Source organism: Falco cherrug, chromosome 13 (assembly GCF_023634085.1).
Source record: "Falco cherrug isolate bFalChe1 chromosome 13, bFalChe1.pri, whole genome shotgun sequence".
In the NCBI taxonomy this organism is placed as follows: domain Eukaryota; kingdom Metazoa; phylum Chordata; class Aves; order Falconiformes; family Falconidae; genus Falco; species Falco cherrug.
In genome coordinates this window covers 27,723,260-27,748,202 of record NC_073709.1, presented here as the reverse complement: position 1 = coordinate 27,748,202, position 24,943 = coordinate 27,723,260, and the positions used below count along the sequence as shown (strand labels likewise).

General features: G+C 43.2%; 2 protein-coding genes across 8 annotated transcripts in view; both read right to left on the bottom strand.

Annotated features, from left to right (window-relative positions):
- Positions 1–3,888: 3,888 nt before the first annotated feature.
- C13H1orf115 (chromosome 13 C1orf115 homolog) lies at positions 3,889–8,103 on the bottom strand. Its single transcript, XM_055726126.1, has 2 exons — positions 7,801–8,103; positions 3,889–5,395 (listed from the first exon to the last, which is right to left on the bottom strand). The coding sequence occupies exons 1-2, from the start codon at positions 8,068–8,070 to the stop codon at positions 5,276–5,278; spliced, it is 390 nt and encodes a 129-aa protein (XP_055582101.1). The 5' UTR covers positions 8,071–8,103; the 3' UTR covers positions 3,889–5,275.
- Positions 8,104–11,425: 3,322 nt separating this feature from the next.
- MARK1 (microtubule affinity regulating kinase 1) overlaps positions 11,426–24,943 on the bottom strand; it is a 62,283-nt gene continuing 48,765 nt past the window's right edge. For 2 of the 7 annotated variants that reach the window (XM_055725830.1, XM_055725832.1), the window contains exons 13-18: positions 24,661–24,854; positions 21,912–22,012; positions 19,566–19,727; positions 18,516–18,770; positions 15,664–15,708; positions 11,426–13,532 (exon numbers count right to left, since the gene is read on the bottom strand). In XM_055725830.1, coding sequence (XP_055581805.1) covers positions 13,178–13,532; positions 15,664–15,708; positions 18,516–18,770; positions 19,566–19,727; positions 21,912–22,012; positions 24,661–24,854 — 1,112 coding nt within the window. In that variant the 3' untranslated portion in view covers positions 11,426–13,177. The remainder of the gene's footprint in view (positions 13,533–15,663; positions 15,709–18,515; positions 18,771–19,565; positions 19,728–21,911; positions 22,013–24,660; positions 24,855–24,943) is intronic. The other 5 variants (XM_055725831.1, XM_055725833.1, XM_055725835.1 and 2 more) reach the window with 3 other exon arrangements.

Here is a 24,943-nt window from a genome sequence, read left to right as displayed (position 1 = left end):
GAAAGCAAGGAACAAGGATTCCTTCATGGGCAGCACAGACAGGGGGATTCCAAAGTATTAGGAGGCAAGTACGCACGGCGTGCTGGAGCTGGGGTCCAAGGCAGCTCCTGGGGGAGGTCATTCCAGCCTGCCGACCTCCATTCCTCCTGCATTTGAAATCACATGTCCTGCCTCAAGCAGTTGTGATCCCTCCAGTGGAGGATGACCTTCAGAAGCGAGAAGTGGCCGTGGTTCATCCCTGTCCCTCCACTGAAGCATCCTTAATGAACGTTTCTAAGGTACAGCAAGAACCTCGGGACAAAGCGTAATGCAGTTTCATGTGTTGAAGGAAAAAAAAACCAGCTCAAGAACAGTGTTCTACGGCTTTATTGAAACACGTGCTTACAGGAGGCTCTGGGTAGAAAACACTGGTATATGGAGACGCACATGCCACTGCTGGGACCCAGCATCCTGACGATGGGTGTGGACAAACCGGGAGGCCAGCCTCCGGGAGGACGGGAAATCCCTGCAGGAGATGAATCACAAGGAGGCAAGCTGACAAGGCTGGAAATCTGATTTTTTCCCAGGAGATGGCACTAAAGGACAATCGCCTTTCAGCCGGTAAAGTGCGATGCGGTGGAAACTTTGCTGGGGGCCAGACTGCTCCTCAGGTGCTTCGCGCTGCCACCTTCCCAAGGCGCTCCTAGCAAAGCTTTACTCTTAGTGTCTGGGTTTTTAGCAAGAGTGAGGATGTCAGTCTCTTACATCTCCATACAGTAGGTAAATATAAGCTTTCTGCCTCTCCTGGCAGAATCCACCCACCGGACCAAGGACCCAGGAGGTTTATCCTCCAGCCCCCTGCTCACAGCAGGGTCAACATGGAATTCACACCAGGCTGCTCTCCACTTTCTGCAGTCATGTGCCGTGAGAGCCCCCAGGGCCGGACGCTCCCCAGGCTCCTGAACTAACCTCTTCTCATGCATAATTACCGTGTTACTGGGTTTTCCCCACCTCGTATCTGGCTGGAAACTCCCCAGTTTCAATTTATGGCCATGGCCTCTTGCTGTCTGGCTGCAGACCTCAGCAAAGAGCCTGGCTCCATCTTGTTGGCAATGCCTTCTTAGGTCTTGAAAAGCTGCTGTTGGGTCCCTCCAAAGTCTTCCCTCCTGCAGCTGAACAAAGCCGGAGCCCTGAGCCTCTCCTTGCAGGCGACGCGGGATTTAGGAAGGAGCATTGCCCTCCCTGAGCTCAGGCTAGACTTCACCCCCAAACAGGCCCGGCAGCCTGATACTACTTCCTATGAAGAGAATGAAAGGAGAATTTTATTCCTTTACTTTCTTTTAATTTAATTATCTTCATTAATCTACAACCTTTTTAGGGTCTCTGTTGCTTTTTGAAGAAAAACTATTTCCAAAGCGCACTCTGTACAGCTAACTGCAGCAGCTTGGTACACATTTTAGGAGCAGTTTTGTCTCAGAAGAGGCCAGTGCCTAGCTAACAAGGGGCTCGGGGTACAGAAAAAGAGAGAACTGGTTTTACAGCACCCCAGTGCAAAACCTGCCCTCTTGCCAGTCTTGCAGACCGGCAGAAGACAGAAAGGTCGTTCATCCCTGAAGGGAACCTTGGCCGGGGACTGGCAAAGCACCGAAGTGACGCGGTGTGGCGTGGTACGGCTCTCTTCAGTTACAGCACTTCAAAAGCAAGCTGTGCAAGAGGGCTTCCTTGTGCTAACCTCGCAGGACAAAGGACAATAGCTCTGCCATTTCCTCAGAGCCTACGGTAAGCCCGATAGTAATTGAATGCCCTGGAAAACCAACAGAAATAAGCTTTATACTGCTCTGTGACTCACCGAACAGGCACTAGGAATGGCCAGGGATTTAATTTAAAAGCGACTTGCTAGGCTGTCACGTTAGTGGAGTTCATTCCTGAGAGAAGCCTGGACCAGTTGACTGCTTCTTGCCACGCTTGCATGTAGTCAACTTCCTGAACTTATTTATCCTGTTGTTTGTTATAGGACATGGTGAAAGGCGGGTGGAAACCTGGGGACACACACTGGGTAGCACAACAGCACACCGCTGAAAACAAAAACTTGCAAGGTGAAGTGGTGGGCAGAGGTGCCAAGCAAGTGCCTGAAGGGAGGAACGTATTTCATCCAGCTCAAACATCAAAGCTTCCCCTCGTGCCCGCTGTACCGTAATATCTGCCACATCCCACCTTTGTCTACTAGAGGGTCAAACGCCTGGTTTGTTCCTCAAAGGCACCAGGCGAACCCATTTTAATAAGGAGCCGGCCTGTGCCTGTGGGTTGACAGCTCTCTCCGCTGGGGTGGCTCCTCCAAAGCCAGCCTCATCAAGAGCACGTGAAGCCCGTGCAGAAGCTGCAGGTGAATCCTGGGCTGCCCTCCTGGCTTGGCACGCCGTCAGGGCTGCCCCGGCGAGCCCAGCCTCCACGCCGGCACCAGCCTCTCCTCCGGGTCACCTGCAAACTCCTAGCACAACAGCTCTACTTCAGGTGGAGGTTGCCATCTCTTGCTAGCTCAGCAGGATTGCCGCCCGATGCTGAGCTAGGTGGGGTATATTTCCTCACCTATTACGTCACTGAGACAACATTTAGCAACAGCGCTGCAGGACCTGCCCTGTCCCACCTGTTTGCGTGATGGCTAAGCCAGACCTGGCGCAGCAGGGATGCTGCCGTGATTGACAGGAACTACAGCCCTCTGCCATCTACCCCGCTGAATGAAAATCAAACCTCAGGCCTCTGCCCCGATTCAGATTTTCTAGACACTGCTGTTGTCAGCTGGGGCTGCTGAAGAGAGCAGCAAACCCTCAGGCCAAGGTTTGGCCTCACAAATTCACTCCACCAGCTGAGGAGTAAATTACTGCTCAAGGAGAACTGATAAGCAGCACTAATTGGTAGCCTCAGTGAGAACCATCAATTCATTCTGAGGAAGGAAAATAGGCTGGCACAAATCACCAGCTGTTTTATAGCAACAGCATAGGTTACTTGCCTACTTTATCTTTCTCCTCTTCGTTTTTGGTCTATTTAGAAACACTGTTCAGCAGAAGCTGACTCACCAGTATGCATCTAGCTTTTCTTTTCTCAGGCTCACACAGAAGCACCATTTACATATCATTTGGGTTCTGCATAGGTAGCAACCGCGTTACTCCCTTAAAGTTGCTCCCGGTAGGCAGAGACCGTAGGTTAGCAGGCAAAAATCAGTGGCAACAATTGTGCTGAGCAAGCGGTTCATGAGCTGAAGTTCATGTTTACCTTTGTGGAAAGTCCCTGCATTGAATGGGTTGGACCCTGGGTGTTGCAATTGCAACAAGGGAGCAGCCTTTCCACTTGGAGGACACAGGGACAAATAGACGGACACTCCTTTCTCACAGAAGAATGGAGACACAAATCTCCCCCTGCACTGCTTTAGTCATTTAAAAAAAAGCTCTAATGATTCATGTTGTAAAAGCACTGTAAAACATAGAGTGTTGTAAAAAAATCTGTAGTGAATCCCAAAATATACAGGCTGGTGTGGCACGGGGATGTTAGGACAGCCCTGTTCTTATTGCAAGACACAGCAGTTATCAACACCCTCTGGCATGCTGGTGGGGCAGATTGAAGGGATAGAATCTGTCCCCACCAGGAAGCTCGAGAGGAACAACCAAAGGCATGAAATCAATGACTGAAATCCCTTTGTGGCTATTCCTACCCCAACCCTAGATCCTCTGCAGCCTCATCTCCCCACCCTGCCTTTCCTGTGCGTTTCCATGCAGCCTGGGCTACAACTGGCTCCTTCCAGCAGGGCACGGCAGAATGCCATGGGGATGTTTACACTGCAGCTTCCCCTCGCTGCCTGGGCCACCACCGAGAAACTCCTTTGTGCGCCTACTCGTACACGTAGGTAAACACATGACATGGACCACTTTACTTTTATTTACAGTCCAGTTAGAAAAGAGCAATAAAAAACCCACCTTTGTTTCATCTGCTACATTGAAAAGAATTAGTGAGGCTTGCAAAGACGTGCAAACCTCTTTGTTCAAAAAAGGCAAAGAAAGCAAACAGCATTTTTTTCCAGATAAATCAACGCCTTGATTACAAAACCCAGTATCAAAACTAGAAAGATCTATAATAGAGAAAGTGGTAGCAGAGAAATAAATAATTTCCTCCTACCACAAAAGACAGAAAAAAACCCCAAACCCCCAAAATTTTGAAGGCACATCAACCCCCTTGTTTCTGTGTCATCAATACAAAATTTATATCCCTGGAGGTGTGACATGGAAGCTGCTCCATCCGCACCATGGAGCCGAGCCGTCTGATGTTGACATCCTCTAGCTAAACTTCCACAAATGGAAACAAAGATGGAGCTGGCAGGTTATGTGGCCCCATTCTTACACCAAACAGTTGTACATTCTCATACCAAACGCTGTATGTACTTTTTTTGCAGACGTAGTTAATCATTCATTTTTTTTCCTGGCGAACATCACAGAACTGGGTGTTCTTATGCCCCAGCTTCCAGAATCAGGTATATCAGATATAAAACCAGCTCTGTCAAAAAAATACATGCAGATTGCACAGCAGCAGAGGAAAAGTTTGAAATACTAATCACAGTGAACCTTTAATGCCCCCAAATCAGAAGACAAACACACCTCATTTTCTTTCTGGATTTTTGCATCAGTCTTAAGACACAAACTCATTATGCCTAGTGTTTGAACTGAACAGCTGCAATGCAGCAAAGCTCTCTGCGTCTCAGACCACAATCCATCTCTATCCAGGTACATTTTTAAGTATACTCATAATCTTAACCCTCTGAAGGAAAAAAAAAAAATACTTCAGAACCCCAAAGACTTATCTTTTCCTGATCCCCTGTTACCCGTTTCCTCCACTGCTCTGACAGTTCCTCTCACTAGCCAGACTCAGACCTCCACCTCCCCACCTGCTCCTGCATCCTCTGTTTTCTTTCATTTCTCTCCCCCTCATCTACTTGCTTTTCCATCCATCCTTGGCTCCCTTCCACACACAGCGCAAAGCTCTAGAAAGCCAACTCATATCTGAGAACAAACTTCAGCTCAATGAATTGAAGATTATTTCCTTATCCTTGCATTTCTTAGACCTGATCTGATTTCATAAAGCGCTGGAAGTTTTTGCAGAGAAGAGCCCCCAGTCCTGGAGAAGGGGCTGGTGGAGGGGCTCCGGGCTGGGAATGTTTGTCCAAGAGGTTTCTCAGGTGCGGGTTTCAGATTTAATCCTAAGAAAGCAGCAATGTCCTCAGGTCCTCCCCCGTGGGGTGCGTGGAGCTGCGCTAGCGGACGAAGGATGCCACCTGAGCCGCCACTCCGAAGGGAGCAGAATAGGCCGTCGCCAATCCTTGCAGGCCGACCACCAAGTAGTGGCATCCCTTCTGCAGAGCTTTGCCGACGTTCTGCAGAGAGAGATGGGAGAAGGGGATTAAAAAAAAAAAAAAAAAAAAAAGAAAGAAAAAAGTGGTGATGGAAAATACCTTCACATAAAATCGTTCTGACAGCCAGCGTCACTGACCCAGAAAATTAATTTCTCCTGTAGCTAATGAGGGCTTGAGCATGGAATAACATTTTACCATCTATTTTTATACAGAAACACACCCCCACAGAGTATAGTTAGACCGAACGGATGCAGCCTCCACAGGAAGCCAGGCTTTCACATGGGCTTCTATTCAAGAATAAAATTAGTTTAAGTTCATACCTAGTCTGTAGAGGTACATGTTTCCCACACACACGTTCTAAGATTGTTAGTATCTCCTAAAAGCATGTAAGCTGTTAAAACTGGTCCTGAACAAGGCAGCAGTAAACCACTGAGAATACTTCTGCGGAAATTTCCTTGTTCTTTGTCAAAACAAGATTTTTTTGGTCAAAATAAGAATGTTTTGACCCAGTTCCATGTCTGTATGTGTTTAAGAACTCATCCGTATACTGTGTTAGAGACAACTCACTACAGATTACTTAAACTAAAAACCTTAATCCAATTTTAGTTTCACTCTTGATCGTTTTTGCTCATATGGCTGCTCGTGACTGGGGAATTAATACAATGTGGTCAGTTTGGGAGGAATATTGGAATTAACTGTTAGTAACACTCGCTGATTGTGGGGGACTAGATCAAAATCATCTCTTGTAATATGGAAAACACTGAAACAGAGAATATACTTTTAAATGGGTGAAATCCAGTCAATATCTGTTATATTACTGGGATTACTGGGGTAGCTGGATTACAGTAGTACTGCATGCCATTACATAGCTGAACTGCACTGTATTTACTCCTATGGAAACTGGCTTGATGTGAGTTAAGATGGCAAAATCAAAAGGCAGCTCGAGCCCGAGGACGGAGAAGGGGACGCGGGGCCTTCCCTTCCCACACCTGCCCCCGTCCCACTGCGCCATACCAGCGACCCCTTTCCTCCCTCCCGCCCCGCACGCAGCTCACCCACCCGGCCCGCACCTGTCGTTCCTCACCGCCGGAGCCAAACTGGCAAACCTGCCCCGGGGGGATGTGGCCTGAGCAATACGGAGGGGAATACGCGGCGTCCAAGAACCGGCCTGGGCTCTAAACGCCGTCCCGACGCCCTCATGCCACCAGCACACACAGCAACAGCAGCGAGGGCGCACTGACGCATGGCTGCGACGCAGCAGCACCCATCAGCCGGCGGACTGGAGGCTGATGGGGGTTTACTGGTGTAAGCTGTGGTTTACTGGAAATCACAGTGCTGGGAACTCGAAGCATCAAATCCATCAGGAAAGAGGAAATATTCATCTCTTTATGAAACAGTAGTGTTGGTCAGGCAGCTCATGAGTATGTCTTACACCTGTAAACACTGTGAATTTCGGAGTAACTTTGCCAGCCTAACCAGCATTTTCTGCGTGTCGGACATCACAAGCGTATCATCGTTTTTTAAAAGAATGCATAGAAAATCATGTCTCGTACTGGTATCTCTCTGGTAGGAAAAGGATTCCTGACACCAGACGGATTTTTTCCTACTAACACCAAAACTCTTTTTTGCTAGATATCCAAGACATACTTTAACTGTATTTGAGTGACACGAACAAGTGGAAAATAATCAAATGCTTCCCAACAGCACTTTTGTAACCAAAGGCACCTGCCCGGGGGGGCCACACACAACCCACCACGCTGCAGGGCTGGCGGCTCCGCACCGCAAAGCCACAGAACCATTTCGGTCCCAACCAGGTGCCACACAAGGAAGAACATGTTGCATTTTTTTTTTTCTTTTAACACCTACCAGTGATTTTCAGGGGACACCCAACGGGTGAGGTGGCAATGGAGTGGGGAGGGATGGTGGTGCCCTTCCCTGCGGGCACTTGGGCAGAAGGAAAAATCCGCCCCAAACCAGGGCAATTCGTGGGAAGTTTTAAGGAACAGTGTCAAAGCAATGACGCCGGGGGAAACGCTGAACAAAGCCGGGCAAAGCACTCATCACATGGATCGGCTTAGTGTCATTTTTGCTCCCAACCGGCAGCTTTTCCCTGCGCTGATCCCGGCCCGGGGGGCTGTCCCGTCCCGCCCGGGGGGCTGTCCTGTCCTGTCCCGTCCTGCCCGGGGGACTATCTTGTCCTGTCCTGTCCTGCCCGGGGGACTGTCCCGTCCCGCCCGGGGGGCTGTCCTGTCCTGTCCTGTCCTGTCCTGCCCGGGGGACTATCTTGTCTTGTCCTGTCCTGCCCGGGGGGCTGCCTGCCCGTCCCGGCTGAGCTCGGCGCCCCAGGACGCAGAGGCCCTTCCGACAGCCCCTCGGAAAAGCCCGTGCCGAGACCCCCGGTGCCCACCCCCGCCCCCTGCCCTCACCTTGCCGTACTTCCTCAGGCGCTGCCCGTAGGGCCGCTTGCGGGCGGCCCGCGGCGGGTGCAGCGGCTCGTAGGAGTCGGGCAGGAGGGCGAAGCGCACCCTCCTGGCGGCAGCGCCCTGCTCCTGCTCCTGCTCCTGCTGCTGCTGCTGCTGCTCCTGCCCCTGCCCCGCCGCCTCCTCGCCGGGCAGGATGGAGACCTGGTCGTCGCCGGCCCCGCGGCGGGAGTAGCGGCCCCTGGCCTTGGCGCCCAGCCGCGCACCCACCGCCATGGTGCCGCCGCCCGCCGCCGCGCCGCAGGTGTGGCTGGAGGCGGCCGCTGCCCCCTCCCCGGGGCGGGACGGCGGCGGGAAGCGGCGCTGCGGGCCCTGCCCGAGGAAGCCGGGCCGGGGCGGGCGGGTGCGGCCGGCGGAGCCGCGGCGGCGGGCGGGTGGCGGGTGGGCTCCGGCACCCCCGGGCCGCCGGCGCGGAGCACCTCGCCTCGCTGGGGCGGCGGGGAGCCGCTGGGGCAGCCGGGGCTCGCTCCGCCGGCGGCCCAGGGGAGGGGCAGCCCGGCTGCCGCCACCGCGGGGGGACACCGAGACCGCCCCGGCCCGGGTCGCTGCCTTCCCCCCGCAGCCCCGGCTCCTGGCAGCCCCGCAGTGGCGGTGTCCCCGCCGCAGCCCCGGGTGGCCGTTCGGCCACCCCTGGGGTGCCGCAGCCGCCACCCCACGGGCAGCCTCCGCCGTGGGTTCTGCCCGGGTGCGGGCCGTGCCCGGCGCTGGTGCGGGCCAAGAAAGCAGAGCGGTGTCGGGAGCATCGATGTCATTTATCGAACTTTATCGACCTTTGATAGACGTGCAAATACTTCAGCTAAGCAGATGCAATAAGGGTTCAGACTAATCCTTTCCCGTGGATTTTTCTTACCGAGGAACAAAGCCTCGAGCTGGTGTCGTGTGTGTGTGTCTGTGTGTGTGTGTGTGTCGTCCCCCCCCTTCCCCGAGACGCAGCCTTAAGGCTCAGCCAGTGCCTCCGGTGCCTGGCGTTGTGACCTGCCCCGGGGACAGCGCTTGGCCACCGCCGCTCCAACCGGAGAGCTGCAACGGGCGGCTCGGCCGCTCCTCGGAAGGGTAGAAGGCATGGGCCGAGTCTCGGGTCTGTCATCGTAGGAAAAGTGCTTCATCCTTTCCCCTGTTTTATATTAAAGGCATCGGCATTCCTGTTACCCTCACCAGGTTTTTTAAGTTACATCTCCAGGAGGTCGAGTGGAGACCTAAACCCAGGAGAGGGTGTCATGCTCAGTGCACCTGTCCCAGACACCTTCCACAGGCCACGTGCGGCCCTCGGCACTCTCCTTCCCCCGGGCTCCCTCCTCCAGGCTCCGGCTGCGGCAGCACCCGCAGGGCCCCTTTCTGAGCCACCCAAGTTCTTTCCCCAAACCTGCTGGAGCCAGATGCCGAACTTGCCTATGTCCTGCACCTGCAGGTGTGTCCTCGACACCACGGAGACAGTGAAACAGAGGAGCACCACGGGTCCTGTCCCGAGTGCCTGTTGATAACCCCGTGGCCGGCAGCCTGAAGCAGCAAAGGACAGGAGTTACACTTCGCATGCTCTGCTGCGTTGCTGTAGATGTGCACGCGATACTTCCTTAAATGGTTTGAGGGATGAAATAATTGCTAGATTCTGATTAAGTAGTAGCATCAAGAAATAAAAGATCGGTAATCTGTAAGCAGCTGTTGAACGGGATCCTTCATCTTGTTAGCCTCAAGGTCTCCTGAAAAATTTTGAAGGGAAAAATGCATTAAGTATTTTTTCTGGGACTTTAAAAAGTGTTCGCATCTAGGTTTCTATTTATAGATCCATTACTGCATGTATACTTTGCCCCTAAACAAGAATTGCAAAGATAGTCAAAGGTAAGCGGTCTTCTCAAGACGGGTTTGTACCTTTCCCCACAGACTGGGTTTGTACCTCATGAGTTTGTTTCATTTTCCAGAGTTCAACTGTCAAAACCTCAGGGAATATGTCTCTCAGCTGGGATTTACTGTCTCCATTTGCATGGCACCAGGGGAACCACAAGTTCTTGGATTCAGAGGTCCAGAGCACCTCTTGGGTGTGTGACACTGGGTATCCAAAGCCACGTGTCTTAACAGCTCATGGAATCTTAGCATCATCATAACTAATTAGCATTAATGATGCCACTTGGTGCTCAAGCATTATTTTTCATCCAGAGAAGCAGAAGCAAATGTTTATAGTCCTTTCATTCACCCATATCCGTGTTAATGTTTTAAACTGGACTGCATGAAAAGGGATCTACTTAGTTTGGAAGTGTCTGCGTACCTTAAAGAAAGCAAGCAAAAAACCAACCCCAACCAAACCAGCAGAACCATGTGGTATTCCAACTGCTCCCCCCCACCCCGAAATGCTGCCAAGAAGTTACGATCAAACACATAAGCCCCCTGAAGATCCATCAGAGACCCATCACTTCCCAGAGCCGTGGAACATGACGTGGCATTTGACTGTCTTTTGGATTTCTCAGGATAACGCCACGCTGACATAATGCTGCACTGATCCCTCCCATGTGAAAGTCAAGCTGCATTTCTGATCCAAATGTTCTTATCTCATTCTTACCCAAGGAGTAACTTACACGAAACAGGTATGTAACAAGGCAGCAGTTGAGGGACCCAAAAAACAGGCACTGAGGATTCACTATGCAACATGTCACTGATTTCCACACAAAGTACGCTCTGCTTGCCAATAAAGCCAGCAATTCTGAAAAAGCTCCTTTCTCAGATCCTCCCGTCTTATTCCTGCCAGGCACAGGAGATTTGGAAAGCCAAATGATGAGTTTGGGTGCAGCTACACCCTTCACACAGATCATACTCCTTAGTGTATTTGCTAGGGAGAGCATAAGGTGGTTCACAGCTCATCTTCCAAGAGGGCAGAAGGAAGGAGGTCAGCAGGGTTGGGGAATCACGGCAATTTCACATCGCTGGCAGGTGCTGGAAATATTGCCATTAGCAAGCTGTCTGTATACAGAAACATTACACCGGCACTTTGGGGCGCAGCGTTTCATGGGAGAGTGGAAGTAAAATTTGTAGCCTGTTCTTTGGAAACGCTATCTGTGTTTTGTGGAACATTAATACATCTCCAGTTACACAAAGTGCCGAAACCCAGCAACAATCTAGGGCAAAGTTAGCTAGGTAGGCACGGGGCACGTAAAGCAGGGCGCTATCCTAAGCGCTTAATCTACCGTCTCGGCATGACCTATATTTTTGCTACTGAACGCTCCGAAAAGGCAAAGGGTTTTGTTTCATGACTAAGTTCGTATGTGATCTTGGATTAACCTCACTGTTACGTTCCAGCGGTGTGTTTTCAAGGATAACTAAACATTCATGGACGTTTACGGGTAAATTGAGCAGACACACAAACCCCTCCTGAGGCTGGCTTTTGGTGAATTTCTGGAGAAGCTCGTGGACATCCATTTCTGAGTGCTAAACCACCGATAGTTTCTGGACAGCACAGGACCACAGAACCAATGCAATGCTAATCCCGAGTTCGCACGATGCTGAAGATGAAGCCTGGCCTCCTTCAGCCTATTTTGCTACCTGCAGTAATTACTGCGCTTTTATAAAGGGCAAACAACAAGTATTTTAGTATGAGAACTGTTCAAGTAAGTTTTAATAGAGTGCACCAGTGAATCAAGATGACTTGCATCAGATTTTGTTTCAATGAACATCAGATGAAAAAAGAAAAGGGGCTACAGTTCTTTCTTTCCAACACCACCCTTTTTCTAAGGCAACAATACACGTCCATTTCCGAACATAACTGTTACATAGGAAAGCTACATCACAGTACAGTATGTAAAAGTCCATCTCGGTCAAGAAGCCATTAGAGAATGGCACATTTACTACACTTACAGCCTTCTAACTTAGGGTTACAGAGTTTACCACATCTTTTTTTTTTTTTTTAATTTTTATTTTTTAAAGTGACAGTTTCTTAATGAACTTTCTATTCTTCACAAGAGTGTGCAGATGGGGCCCATATGTTGATATTACAGTAATTACGACATTAAATAACATTGCACAACCAACCTCTATGGTTAATTCAGTACAAAATAACAAGTATTAAAATGTACCAGTACTAGTGGTTTTACATAGTTTATAATCATTCATTATGAAGGAAAAAAATGTGGGTGTTTTTTCTTTTTTTCTTTTTTGTCTTTTCTGTAGGCAAGTGCCTAATTACAAAGCTGCACATTACAGGCATAATGATGTGGAATAAATACAAGAAATCTGGTAAAATATTAAACACAAACAGGTTACATGGGAACAAACTGTACAACCACGAAAGCATAAATCAACAATTTATCATTATAAACAATGTATGTTTAGCTGTAAAATATTACGTGGAATTGCATGTACTCTTTGGGGGCACATGTTCCAAAAGCCAAGCTAATTCCTGAGGTGGTATTATTAACTCATACAATTGGTCAACACTTCAGATTATCTTGTGCTATTAAACAGTCCCAATATTAATATATTTCCATAAAATGGAATTTCGAGTATTCTGAAGGCAGCAAACAAGTGATATTTTACACCATGATATTCAAATGAAATAATTACGGTTCTCCATTTTGGTGCTACATTTGTTAACGGGCCATGGGAGTGAGCACTGTAATTTGCAGACAGAACGTCACCTACGCCTGGTTTCTGTTCCCCCACAGCTCTGAGCTGGCCCAAGGCAGAACAACGTTTTTAAACTGTAAGTGCCAACACTGTAAACATGTTTGTATTTTTTCAACTAAACACTGTCCAATAACAAGGAGAAGAGCCAAAGATAAGCAGGAACAGTCTCGTGTAGAACAAAAGCCAATTATTCATCGGCTTCTGGTTCAAATCATGAACGATCTTTAAATAATTAAAAATGGTCATGCTACAGTTGTGAAAACTATTTTTGTGCATTTGACTCAGGACACAAGTTTTTTAAAAAACGCACAATAGAGGTAAGACTTATAAAACCCACCAAAAATGTAAATGATAGGGAAGAACTTTTCCAACTCAAAGCATCAAACATACATTTCTGTGCAGAAATCTAGACAACTATACAAGATCTGAATTTAAGCAGTCATCTTTTTATTATACAACTCTATGAACATAAAATGAACAGAATGCTCTATATACTTACCTGTACATGTGAACATAACTTCTTTAGCTACAGTTATTTAATATAGGTCATACTGGATTTAACTTTACAATTCTGAATAACTATGTATAACCTTATTGCAATAAGGACAATTTCTACATGGGGGTTTCACAGGCCAATCACATTAGGCGCAACCAGTACATTCAAAGTGTAGATCATGTATGAATCTTCCCTGATCCCAAAAAATTTAGGTTCTCTTTACAGCTTAAGCTCGTTTGCTATCTTGGATGCAATGTTCTTAAATGCGATAGAAGTCCCAGATATTCTCTTGAAACGAACTCCATTGAGTGACAATCGCGGCAGTTTGCAGACTTCCATCTCCCACTGAACAAGGCTATCTTGTCGTGCATCACCGTGCACACAGAAGAGCAAAAACCTCTCTTTTTGTTCGTAATCACAGTTATTAGCATCTAACACTTTCCGAATCTCTCTCATCATATCGTTGGGGTCCATAGAACTAGTGGTCTTCATACTCCACGTGAACCGCAAGGAGCGCGGCTTCGAATCTTTGCTGTCCTCCTTCTCTCTGTCTTTTGGCTCCCCAGAAGCACTCCTGGAAGAAGTGACATACAGAACAGTCAAAGATACAAGGGGTATAACCACGACACAGAAGAGAAATACAGCTCTTGAACAGAGGTTTCTAAACTGCAATTGGCACACCGCTAGTCACAGGAAAGCGAATTCAAAGAGTCAGATGGATACTGCTGGAACGGCTGTGCACCATCTCCTGCATGTGCGCGTGCTCTGGCACAGTGCTGGGAGCTGCTAGAGCACCGGCGCAGCTCCCAGTAGCGGCACAGGAGCAAAGCATGTTTGGAAACCCCTGCTCCAAAACGTTCTGATGACATGTGCAATGGTAATTGCAGCAGACACACGTTACTCCGTACTGCTCCAAAGAAAGTGGAATCTATGTGAAAGCATGACTGAGTTTCTGCTGATTTCATGATCTGGAGCATGCCATACACCAACAGAACTGAAGTTGAGGGACACAATCCTGAAGCATAAATCATACTATAAAAGCAGCAGCAGAAGAAATCCCACCCTGCAATTCACAAGTCCTCAGTTAATTCCCTCCCCTCTTTTCCACCTTTTCCCCTTTTGCATTTATCACGTATTTTTGACCTCTCTCTGTGTAAAAAGACCTTATGATAACATGCTTTCGTTTAATTGATGAAGCAGAATTTTGCGCTGTAATTTGGTTGTGAACAGCTTGTCTGTCAACCAGTTGAGCACACAGCCAGCAGCTTTTTCACAGAACAAACAGTGACATGTAGACACAAAGTATTTTCAGTTGACACAATGACTTGGACAAAATTTCAAGGGAGTGATTTCCAATGAATATTCTTACTCTGATGCTTCCCTACCAAATAGATTACTTATTCCATTGTAGAAATCATTTTGAGAAACAGCACTAATTATTTTAAAGTGATTCCACAGCCAGCTACTTCTGTTTTTGTCCCAAGTACTTGAGATGCCTAATGCCTCCCCATCCGTCACAAGGGGAAAGGTGCTGTTCTCATTTTGGTAGTCTATAAGCCATCGCTATTCAGAGAGGAGTCAAAACAAGCATTTTTAATTTAACTTTCAGAGTGATCCCCAGAGAACCACAACAATATTAAGGGATAGAGCATGGCAGGGATAAGATCTCAAACGACTTTTAGCCCAAAACAGACACTGTAGGATGACAAAAAGTAGAGGAAGCTAGAGAATGAAAGCAAGAGCTGAAAGCAACTTCACACTTCATTTCATTTGAACATTTGATTAATCTCTTTTCCCTTTCCATGTCAAGAATTCGACAGCTAATAGACTTTGAATTGCAAAGGGCTAACATAGATAGAACGCATTGTGTATTATACAATGTATCCTGTTAAGAATGTGCTGGGTTTTTTTTTTTAAAATAAAGGCCTTCTGTTTTGAAAACTAAGTTGGTACTTTCTGTAAGTGACCAGTTTAGAATGCAAACTACAATGCCTGTTCATTAGAGAGCATAAAAATAAAAAATTATGCACTGTGCTAAGCACACCAAAAATGCAGAACCAAATGCTGAAACATGGCAAAAGAGCAGATATACTGGAAAATGAGCATATGAAGGAATGCTTGATTACTAACAAAGCACCTATAGAGTTATGTACAGCAGTTGCCATACAAATTCAGTATTTAGCAGTCACCACCCTTTTTGTCTGAGTGTCACTTATGTCTCGGTGCAAAGTGACATTCATTTCTCAGGGACTATAAGGTGTTTACTTCTGGCAAACAGCAGCTTTAGTAATGAACAGAGTATGTAACTATAGTAAAAATTTAATATATACATATATACACAGACACACACACAGTATACTGCATTTTCCACTGAAACCAAAAGTAAACACCATTAAATATTTATAAGCCAAAACATGGTTTTAAGTGCCTGAACGATTGGTTAACTCCTACAGGGGGCTTTATTATTCAAAGGAATATGCTTAAATAAAATTTTGTATTAAATACTTCGCAAGAAAGCAAAAATGAGGGATAAAGGACCTCACCAAAACCCCCTCCCCCTCCCCCCCTCAAATAAAAAACATTTTTGAAATGCACATTACTTAAGCACTATTCTATTTTACATCCTGATTAAAAAAATGTTTAAGAAATCAGTTAAACCTTGATGCGAAAGACCTAGGAGCGAAGTATTAATAGTGGCTCCTCACCTTGAGGTGTCAGTTCTGCCACTGGCTTCGCCTTCACTTGGATCCCTCAAAACAAAGTTAAGGTTGAGATTCAATGATAAAGGTGAAAAATAAAAGTTAAGAAAACCTACATCTAAAGCAATGTTAAATAGCTACTGAACCAAAAAAAAATAAAATAAAACCAGTAAAATATTGTCAAGCCTAATACTGTTTAATAGTATTTTTGCACAGCTGTAATTTTAATTTCCCTTTATGAATACCTTTGCTTCTTTCCACTCTGACATGTAATTGTTTAGTGTTGGTGTTTTTAACTGATGGTAAAATTAACACGCTGTCGACCTACTGCAGACGGAGCAATGGCCACATGTAATTCCAGCAGCACAGAGGAGCAGCGGCTCAGGGTGGTGCAGGGGGGCTCCACTCTGCACCCTTCTGGGCCAGACCTTTAGGCCTTGGTCCGTGCCCAAGCTTAAGCACGTTCAAGTAATTAAAGATGTTCAAGTAATTAAAGACGTGCCTAAGAATTTGCGAGACCAAATGTTTGGAGCCCAGTTCAGAAAGGCGACTTCAACGTCTGCTTAACTTTAAGCAAATCAGCTGTTAACACTGACTTGGGTAAGATTATCAGTGAGCTTTAGGTTACACATACCATTTTTTTGTCTTGTTGAATTAGAGCTGTACTTTACCAAGTAACTGTTCTGTATTATGCCTTTTTAGTCTGAAGCAACTTGAAAAACATCCATAGATTGTATAAGCCAACCTAGTACATTCCTAGTGTTGCTGTACAAACATTTTAGCACCCATTTTCAATTAATACTTTCAAAACACAAACACTTTAGTAACTAACATCAGAGGTGTATCATTTGACATAAACTGTTAATACAAAATACCTCATTACCCTATTCATTAAAGCATTGTCATTATGTTTTTATTTAAATACTTACCAGAAAAGGCATTTACCTTTGCCAAAAGATAGTAAAAAACTCTTTCATGACACCTTCTAATCAAAGTGTGCTTTAAACAATAATTTCCTGAACAGTAAGAAGTTAAAAAGCATGCAGTTATGTGACCAACTAAAAGAACAGCAACCCCCTGCCCTGAAGCTCCACCCATATAATCCCAGCCACTCAAAGTCTCAAACAACCCAAAGTTTTAAAAAAATAAACACACAACAAAACAACAACAAAAAGAATCCACCAGCAACAAAGCAAACAAAAACCTCTACATGTCCTTCACTATAGGAAAATGTATTTTTAGCAGTATAAAACATAACAGGAAATTGTATAAAAATGTTCTATAGTAGAGGTCATTTTAAAAGACATCAATTTACATTGTTAATTCTAAATACATAGTTTACAATATTATTTTAATACTGTAGTTTAACATAGTGAAAGAATTAATTCTTTGGCCTCACTCTTCAAAAAAAAAAGTTCAAGATACCATTCCCTGTAAATCACAATGAGCTACAACGCAAAAAACCAGCCTGTGCTCTTGAAATTGGTTAGTTACTTAACAGAAAATACCTTGCTTGCCATCTGGAAATCTACACTGACAACACAGTTGACTAACTTAATGGTAACTTTTTTTTCTTTTTAAAACCAGAGAATAAGCTCTCTACCCCCCCAACTATGTAAATGCTGGAGGTACCAATAATGGAGGATCATAGTCCTGTATCTTCAGGTTTCTGAAAAAAGAAAATAATTCACATACTTTTTTTTTTTTTAGTTTATCATAGGAGGTATTACTTAGACACACACTGACACACTAACAGCTCACCAGGTAAAATGAATTTTATGAAGAACATCACTGCATTTCTAGCTTTCTAACTCTTTTTCTCTCTTTTTTTCCCTTGTAATACCACCTTATGAAATTCATGATATTTTACTTACAAGTTTATGACTACTAGCTCAACTTAGCTTTGAATTTGTCTTTTTTTTTTTTTTTTAATACACAGAAATAACAAGAGTTCAGTACATAACAGCATGATTCTACAAAGAAAATAGAGGTTTTCCAGATACAATTCTGTTATAAAACACAATAATGCAGTATGGACACATCCACAAGTGGGGTTAAAAATTATAGGTATATCACTGTTAGAAAGAGGCAAACTGAAAATTAAGTCCCCTTTTGGGAAAGCGATTGTAACTGCTAAGTCAAGAGTCACTTGATATTAAACAATGTATTTGAAAATCTTTCCCAGCACCTCTCCTCACAGTATTATTACTGTTAGCATCATCACAGGAATGAACGCAGGTCCAGGATGTGTGGGTTTTCTCCTTTCAGAATCCTGAACTTACACTTGAAGAACCTGATAACCCGATATGAGGCTGCATGAGATTGAAATACTAGTATTTCCAGACATCCAGACTTCTGCCCACTTCTAAACTTTTATTCAGATTTTAGAATTCCCTGAAATAATCTGTTAATACCAATTCCCTCTAAGCACAGCAATAAAGTCGTAAATATAGCCCTTGCCAAAAACTAAATCCCATTAAAAAAGTGAAGTATTATTAACATTAAATAATGACTGATTTTTAAGTCACTGCTTTCAGTATTTAAGTTAATTCGATTTTAACGTAATTGTAGCATCTTTGTATTTTAGCTGTAAAGCATGAGCAAAAAAATCTTTTGAGTAGTGTTCTCTGGCTCCTTTAACATAAAGCAGCAGAACAGCTCATCAAACATAATGGTTACAATGCACACAGAGAAGTAAAACAAAGCAGGTTCTAGAAGGTAGACACAAAACAAGCAGCATTCTAGCTAAATTTACATGTACTTCAGACTTGAACTGGAAATTCTCAATGACTTTGCAATTATGGCCCTAGTTATAAGCTGGGCTTTTATTTTTTTCTCTTAAAAATCGAGGTACTAACCTGCGAACAAACTTGGAAGTTATCTTGCTTATTATACCAGTTGATGTCCCTCTTCTAGCATGTGCAAAAGCACCGGTTTCATGTGATGGTGAGGCGGGCGGTCCATTGTAAGTGGCATTACGCCGCTCCCTTAGCTGCTCACCATGGAAAGTGCTTCGACTTGAACTCCCCCGAGGAAAGCGGGTTCGGTCTGGAGTGGTAGTGCTAATACTATGAGCAGACGGGGAAGCAGCAGGCACTCTTTGAGTTGCACTGCTGGGAAAACAGAAGCATAAATAAAGAGAAAGACTATGCTAGAAACCCTCCTACATGATAACCATTTCTCAAAGACAGGAAAGAAACACCACTTTTGATTCTTTTTTCTTTTTTTTTTTAAACCTGAATCTGCTGATTTGCTTTTATGATTCATACTTAGAAATAATCAAGAGATATTTTCATTGCAAAATCAAATTATCTCAAGTAGTAAGAGCAGTTAAAAAAATATACACAGATAATAGAACACAGGAAAAAGGTAGAAAAGCCTGTAGTAAGATCTGAAAGTGTTCCCAGCCCTCTTCCAGAAAAGTATGTTCAAAACTTTTTAACACACAAGCACTCCAAAAACTTAACAGATATTTCTTAATAAGTAATTATCTGGCACAAAACAATGTGTAAGGCTGTTTGGGCAGTTAATAGTAAAAGCAACTATACTATTGTGCTTTTAGACAGAAACAAGCCTAGCAATCTACAAAACCAAGATGTTAACATTTCAGTATTTCATTTGAATTTATGATCGTCTGCGTTGTACGGTCCTGCTGTATCAGTTAAAACTCAACTAGTTCAGTTTTGCAGAAGCTTCCAGAGGGAGGCAGTCAAGGAACTTCTTTAACTGTATGCAAACATGCGTGATGAACAAATTCAGGCTTAAATACCTACACCACTTAAGTAAGCTACTGTTTCGAAGCAGAACACAACGTGACAGTTTTGAATAGATTACTGGAGCTTATCATGAACTGAACAATAAGATTTTTGAAGTGTACAACATTAAAGAAATAATAATCAATTCATTACCTTGGTCTGTAAGCTTCAGTGCCATCTTTGATGGTTGGCAGTGTAACTTTTATAGGATGACCAGAGGCAGACATAGACTTTTGATGTCGAGGCCGTGCTGATACAGCAGAAGCTACTGCAGAGCCTGCAGAAGATGTGCTGCTCGCAGACATTTCTGTTAGGCTTTTACCATGGCAGCAAGGCAGGAGGGACAGGCAAATGAAAAGGGAAGAGAAAAGTTAATGTAAAACCCCACAGAAAACAGGGAAAATAACAACTAATTTCTTCTTTTTGAACATAGCAAGTACTGTTTAAATAACCAGAATGCTGAGCGACCAGGCTGCCTTAGTCAGCTAAAGTGAAGAATAGAGAATTCTGAGAAAATTATGTTCATCCATAAATCAAATCACCATGTGTGTTAAATTAGGCCTTTTCATTCCTCCCAAGATTAAAGCTTACAGACACATTATTCAAAATAATAAAGGAAGACTACAAAGAGTACATGGAAATAGTAAAAACTACTGAAAAAGAAATTCACAAACGATTTGAATAGATTGATTAAATAGATTCTCCTTTTGTGAAGTGAACATCCTTATTTTCAGTTCAAACTCGAACACCTAAAAGCTGAAACATTTGGAACTGCTGTCACATTACCACTTGAAAGTGACTGTGCTTTTAAAAGACCAAGTTGTACTTCTCTGGACTGTCCCAGCCACTGCTAGGCTGAGCCAACCCTTTCAAAATACAGTTCCTTCTACTGGTACTGTTATTTCTGCTTTGTCTAAGTGGCGAGGAAGAGATGAAAGTAGTGGCAAAAACTACTGTGTTACTGATTTTTTTCAAACAAAAGTCAAATGACTTAAGCCAAACTAAAGCTTTGCCTCTACCAGCATAAACAAAATTGCATTAATAATGTATTAGCAACAACAGTCCCAAAGCTAAAAAATATCTGTAGCAAAGAGGTAAAGATTTCGGGTGAATGATCCGATGACACAAGCAGTTCAGCTACATCAAACCCAAATTCAACTGCAACACAATGTGTTGTAGGAAAGGCAAATAGACAACTCAGAAGAAAGTTATCCTTCACTTTTCCAAATATACTCAGACAGCTGAGCATATTCATTGCACTCATGAAAGGAATAGGGATTAAGAGTTGTCTGTCTCTTCAATATTAAAAAAAATAAACATTAAAATGAAAAACTTCAAAATAAGATCCCTTCTCATTAGTTTTTTGTATTAAATCTATCGAAAGAAAAACTTTATCAATCTTTGAGATCATAAGAATTGTTTTAGTATGTATTTTAACCCTAAATCTAAAAAGCATATGTTCCTTCTTTTTGAAAAAGGATTGTTACAAACTTTGTTCAAATATTTTAAACTATACACAAAAATTTGGAAAGATGCTTTTTAAAACACCCATTTAATAACTTGAAATAAATACTGAAAATTAGTCTCCTGTTTTTTAACATACCTCCTTAAAGCACTTTAAATAGCTGTGCTGTACTTTACGTGTTCCATAGCTCATCATTTTACTATAGATCAACAGCCCTATGCTCTTCCTATTTCCAAAATTAAAGGCGTCATTAGAAGATTAACACTAAGACAGAAAAAAAACCCCAAACTAGTTTACTAGATTATGTTATTTCATGCTAGGGATTTTTTGGTTCATTTTATCTTAACTGTTTTATTTAAGTACCTAAACCCCCAACAGAGTAAGATCTATTGCTTTAAACTAAAAAAAAATCCAGGTTTTGTTACTCTCCATTAAACCCAATTTTTTATTTTTTCAGTCAGGTATAGGGGTTAACTAACACCAAGGATGAACAAAGAACATATTTTTAAAAACTGTAACTGTGGCAGTCTTAAATAAGATAGTATTTAACAAAATATACTAAACTGAGTGTAAGTATCATCCCACATACAGATACAAAATGGTTACCATCACTACTAAAATACTATTTAGGCCAAAAAAAATGTATCAAAAAGGATTGACAAGTCTTAACAATTTAAACTTTTTGAGTGACTACTAGGAGAAGTAAAAAAGGATCAGGCTACACTGTTAGGGTGATCCATCTCAAGTTATTGCCTACTTAGTTGTGAGCATAGTTACTTTGTGTTGGAGGACAACCCTTGGTAATAAATGTGATTCCATAAAAAGAGGCAAAGGCAGATCTACACCATTAGTTATGATATTTCATCACAAACATAGAAATTGTGGTGGAAAATGAGATGAAAACATACAGTCAGACTTCATGTATTTCACACCATGCTTCAGCTTTACAATGGTATTGACTGACTGCATAACCTGCTGCTTCCGTGCCGCAGTTATTGCACCCAAATTAATAAGCAGGGGAAGTTGAAGAATACCTGTTGTCCTTCCCATTCTGTATTGCAGAATAGCGATCTGAAGAACGTTCACAAACGTAAGTGTTCCTCCTTGTCATTCCACTACCAGAAAATACATTACTCTAGAAGAAAATTAAGACTAAAATTAAATACTTTCTTATACTGTATATTACGTTGTTAAAAAATGCAAGCATTGGAAACAAATCAAGACAGAGTTTTAGCCATTGATGTATATGCTTAATGCCTTCAAATGTACTAGGTTAATCTATTGACACAAATGATATATATCATCAGCTATTATCTTCCGGTAGCTCTTTCATCATCTCATTACTGTACCAGTGACAGCACGCTAAAAGAAATCAGAGAAATTTAATTTTGCTGACACTTGCTTTACTAATTATTATTATCCAATTCCCACATACTGCGTTACTGAATTACTGGTCTCTGGGATTGAAGGAACAAACTGGAATTCCAGAGAACACATCTATCAAAAGCTTCCCTGTGCAGCCTTACAGTTTGTTGCCCCCTGTCAAAAGAGTTTTCAAGAGAAAAATGAAAATATTATTGATCTGTGTCAGTCAAGCCAGAAATTATGATGCAGATAACATGGCAAATAGCTCTTGTAGCAAGAAATACTGATGGGACTTTCTTTCTGTTACAAATTTCAGTTGGCACAGACTTCATAAAATACCTACAAACATTCTCCTCTGCCACCTGCCATGCACAGACTAGCTGCTGAAGATTTACTTCGAGTACATGATGTACAGTTCTCAGTTTTTAATACAGTACATACTGGATTTGGGCTGGGAGAAGTTTGCAAAGGGCTAACATTACATAGTGATGCACGCTGGCAAAAGAGTTCAAATACTCTGAGCTTGGGTACTGTAGGGCATCATGAACTACACAAGATTTACTGTGTGTTTAGGTTCCCCATAGCTACAGCTTTTTGGCATTAGTATTGTCCTGCAGAGACTACTGAATAAACTGTTTCAAAGCCAAATAATAAGGAAGGTTAACAACTGCAGTAACTGTTTTTGAAATTGAACTCTCGTAAGTTAGACTAGTATGACTGAAGATGATAAATATGTTCTTAAGAAGTCCTGCCTTCACTAACATCATAGTTACCCCCAAAGTTGCACAGAAGTATTTTAAAATATTATCCACATTAAATTAGTTTTGTTCATTTAAAATGTCCGAGTTTTAAAAATACTAACTTTTTTTCTGTGGAAGCTGCTCAACCTTAACTACTGGTGTAACATCAGACGCCACTATTGCTTAATTGTGCCCATACAAAGCCTTCCTTTCACAAAGTTCCCAAAATAGTAACAGAACCAAAATGTACAAATACTGAAGTTGCTATTGGCAAGTAAATCCACTTCTCATTCTTCATAGCAAGGATACTCCATTTAGTTAGTTCTCACAAAGCAGAGAAATATTTTTGACATATCAGCTTGTGCCATACATGACTGTTATCAGCTTTGGGGCAATATAGTTTTAGAAAGGCTCAGATATGAAATCTAATCTTAGAAGTTTCTGCAAGCAACCCACACAGCCATAGTTTTGAAGACTCTTTGTTGGGGGGAAAAAACATTTAAAATTAGGAAAAAAAAAATGTTTTTTGCATCTGTGGATGTGTTGCGAACACAGCCTGCAGAACATTAAGAGTTAAATGAACTTCAGCATTTAATTTGTTTAAAGAGAATTCTAGCAGAAACGCATATTGTCTTCAGAGAACATTCAAGATGGGAGCCAGCACATAGAATCCCAAAGGACAATGAGAATTCCTACTGCCTGTCAACTGTACTATAAGATAGCCAGAACTTTTGTATTTAATACAGCATGTCTCTTAAATAGCAAACAGTATACTTGAATCTTAAATTATGATTCATTCATATTTCTGCCCAGACCCACCCCCCCTTGAACCTTGCTCCCAGGTAGGTCTTTAAAAACCTTAAAACTTAAAAAAAAACCCCAAACACTTAAAAAAATATTTTTCCATTGTGTATCCTAAATACTGATACTACTGCACACGAACTTCCACAAGGCAAAATAGATACTTTCACATCAGAAGAGAGAGATTCCTCTATGTGGAAAAAAGATGTCTGAGGCAGTAATACTATAGCAGTTTACAAAACTACAAATGATATTGTAACATTATTACAAATTATATTATAACAGAAGAACTAGCAAATTAATGATTTCTTAATACAAGAGCTAGGTTGTAACTAATACCGTCAAGACGCATACACACGAGGGAACAAGTGTGCTGTTCTCCCTCACCCCATTTCTGAAGTCCAAAAAAATGAACTGGTTTCAGAAGGGTAAACAGACAAATTTACAGAGAAAAACTGCATGTGGGATATTATGCAGGATTATTCAAGATGAAATCTCTGATTCAGGAAGTCCCTCGACTTCCTTGTAGATAGACATACATCAGAAACCAGAAAAAGAGGACTCTACATTGGTTCTGTTCTTTCATTCTTTCCCTAAATATCCACAGTTTGTCTTGAGAGATCTTCAGTCTGCCCAAGTGCAGACATTCTCCTGCTTACTGTTATGTCAGTGTTAGAAAAAGTAAAGTTGTGGGGGGAAGGGAAAGGTTTATTTTAAAAGACATCCACTGTAACCTATTTCTGTCCGTCAGTAAAAGTTGCCAGAAATAGACTTAGTGGCTTATTCAGTAACCGTTATGTCTATAGTAACCTTATGTGGCAGATTTTGTTTAAATAGGGAAAAATAAATATAACAAGCCAAAAGCACACACACTCACGCTGGGAACTGTAGTTGATTTCTTTCTTTCTGGACCCACAAGTGGACTTGCAGCCATTTCTCCTTTGGATCCCACTGTAGTGCTGCTGAGTTTGCGTGAGACATCCTTGTCCCAGTCTTCTTTCTGTTCACTTTCCACGCTGTTTGCCTGAGCCCTTTTTGTGTATGACACAGCAGGAGGAATTGAGGGACCAACTGCCAAATAAAAACAGTATTAATAAATACCTAAAAATAATCACTGCATTTTCCTTGGCCAAAATAGTCTAAATATAATTCCCCGAGTC

Coding starts and splice junctions, on each gene's coding strand:
- C13H1orf115 (XM_055726126.1), bottom strand. CDS start 8,070: ATGGCGGTGGGTGCGCGGCTGGGCGCCAAGGCCAGGGGCCGCTACTCC. Junction 5,396..7,800: donor GCCTGAGGAAGTACGGCAAG/GTGAGGGCAGGG, acceptor CTCTCTCTGCAG/AACGTCGGCAAAGCTCTGCA.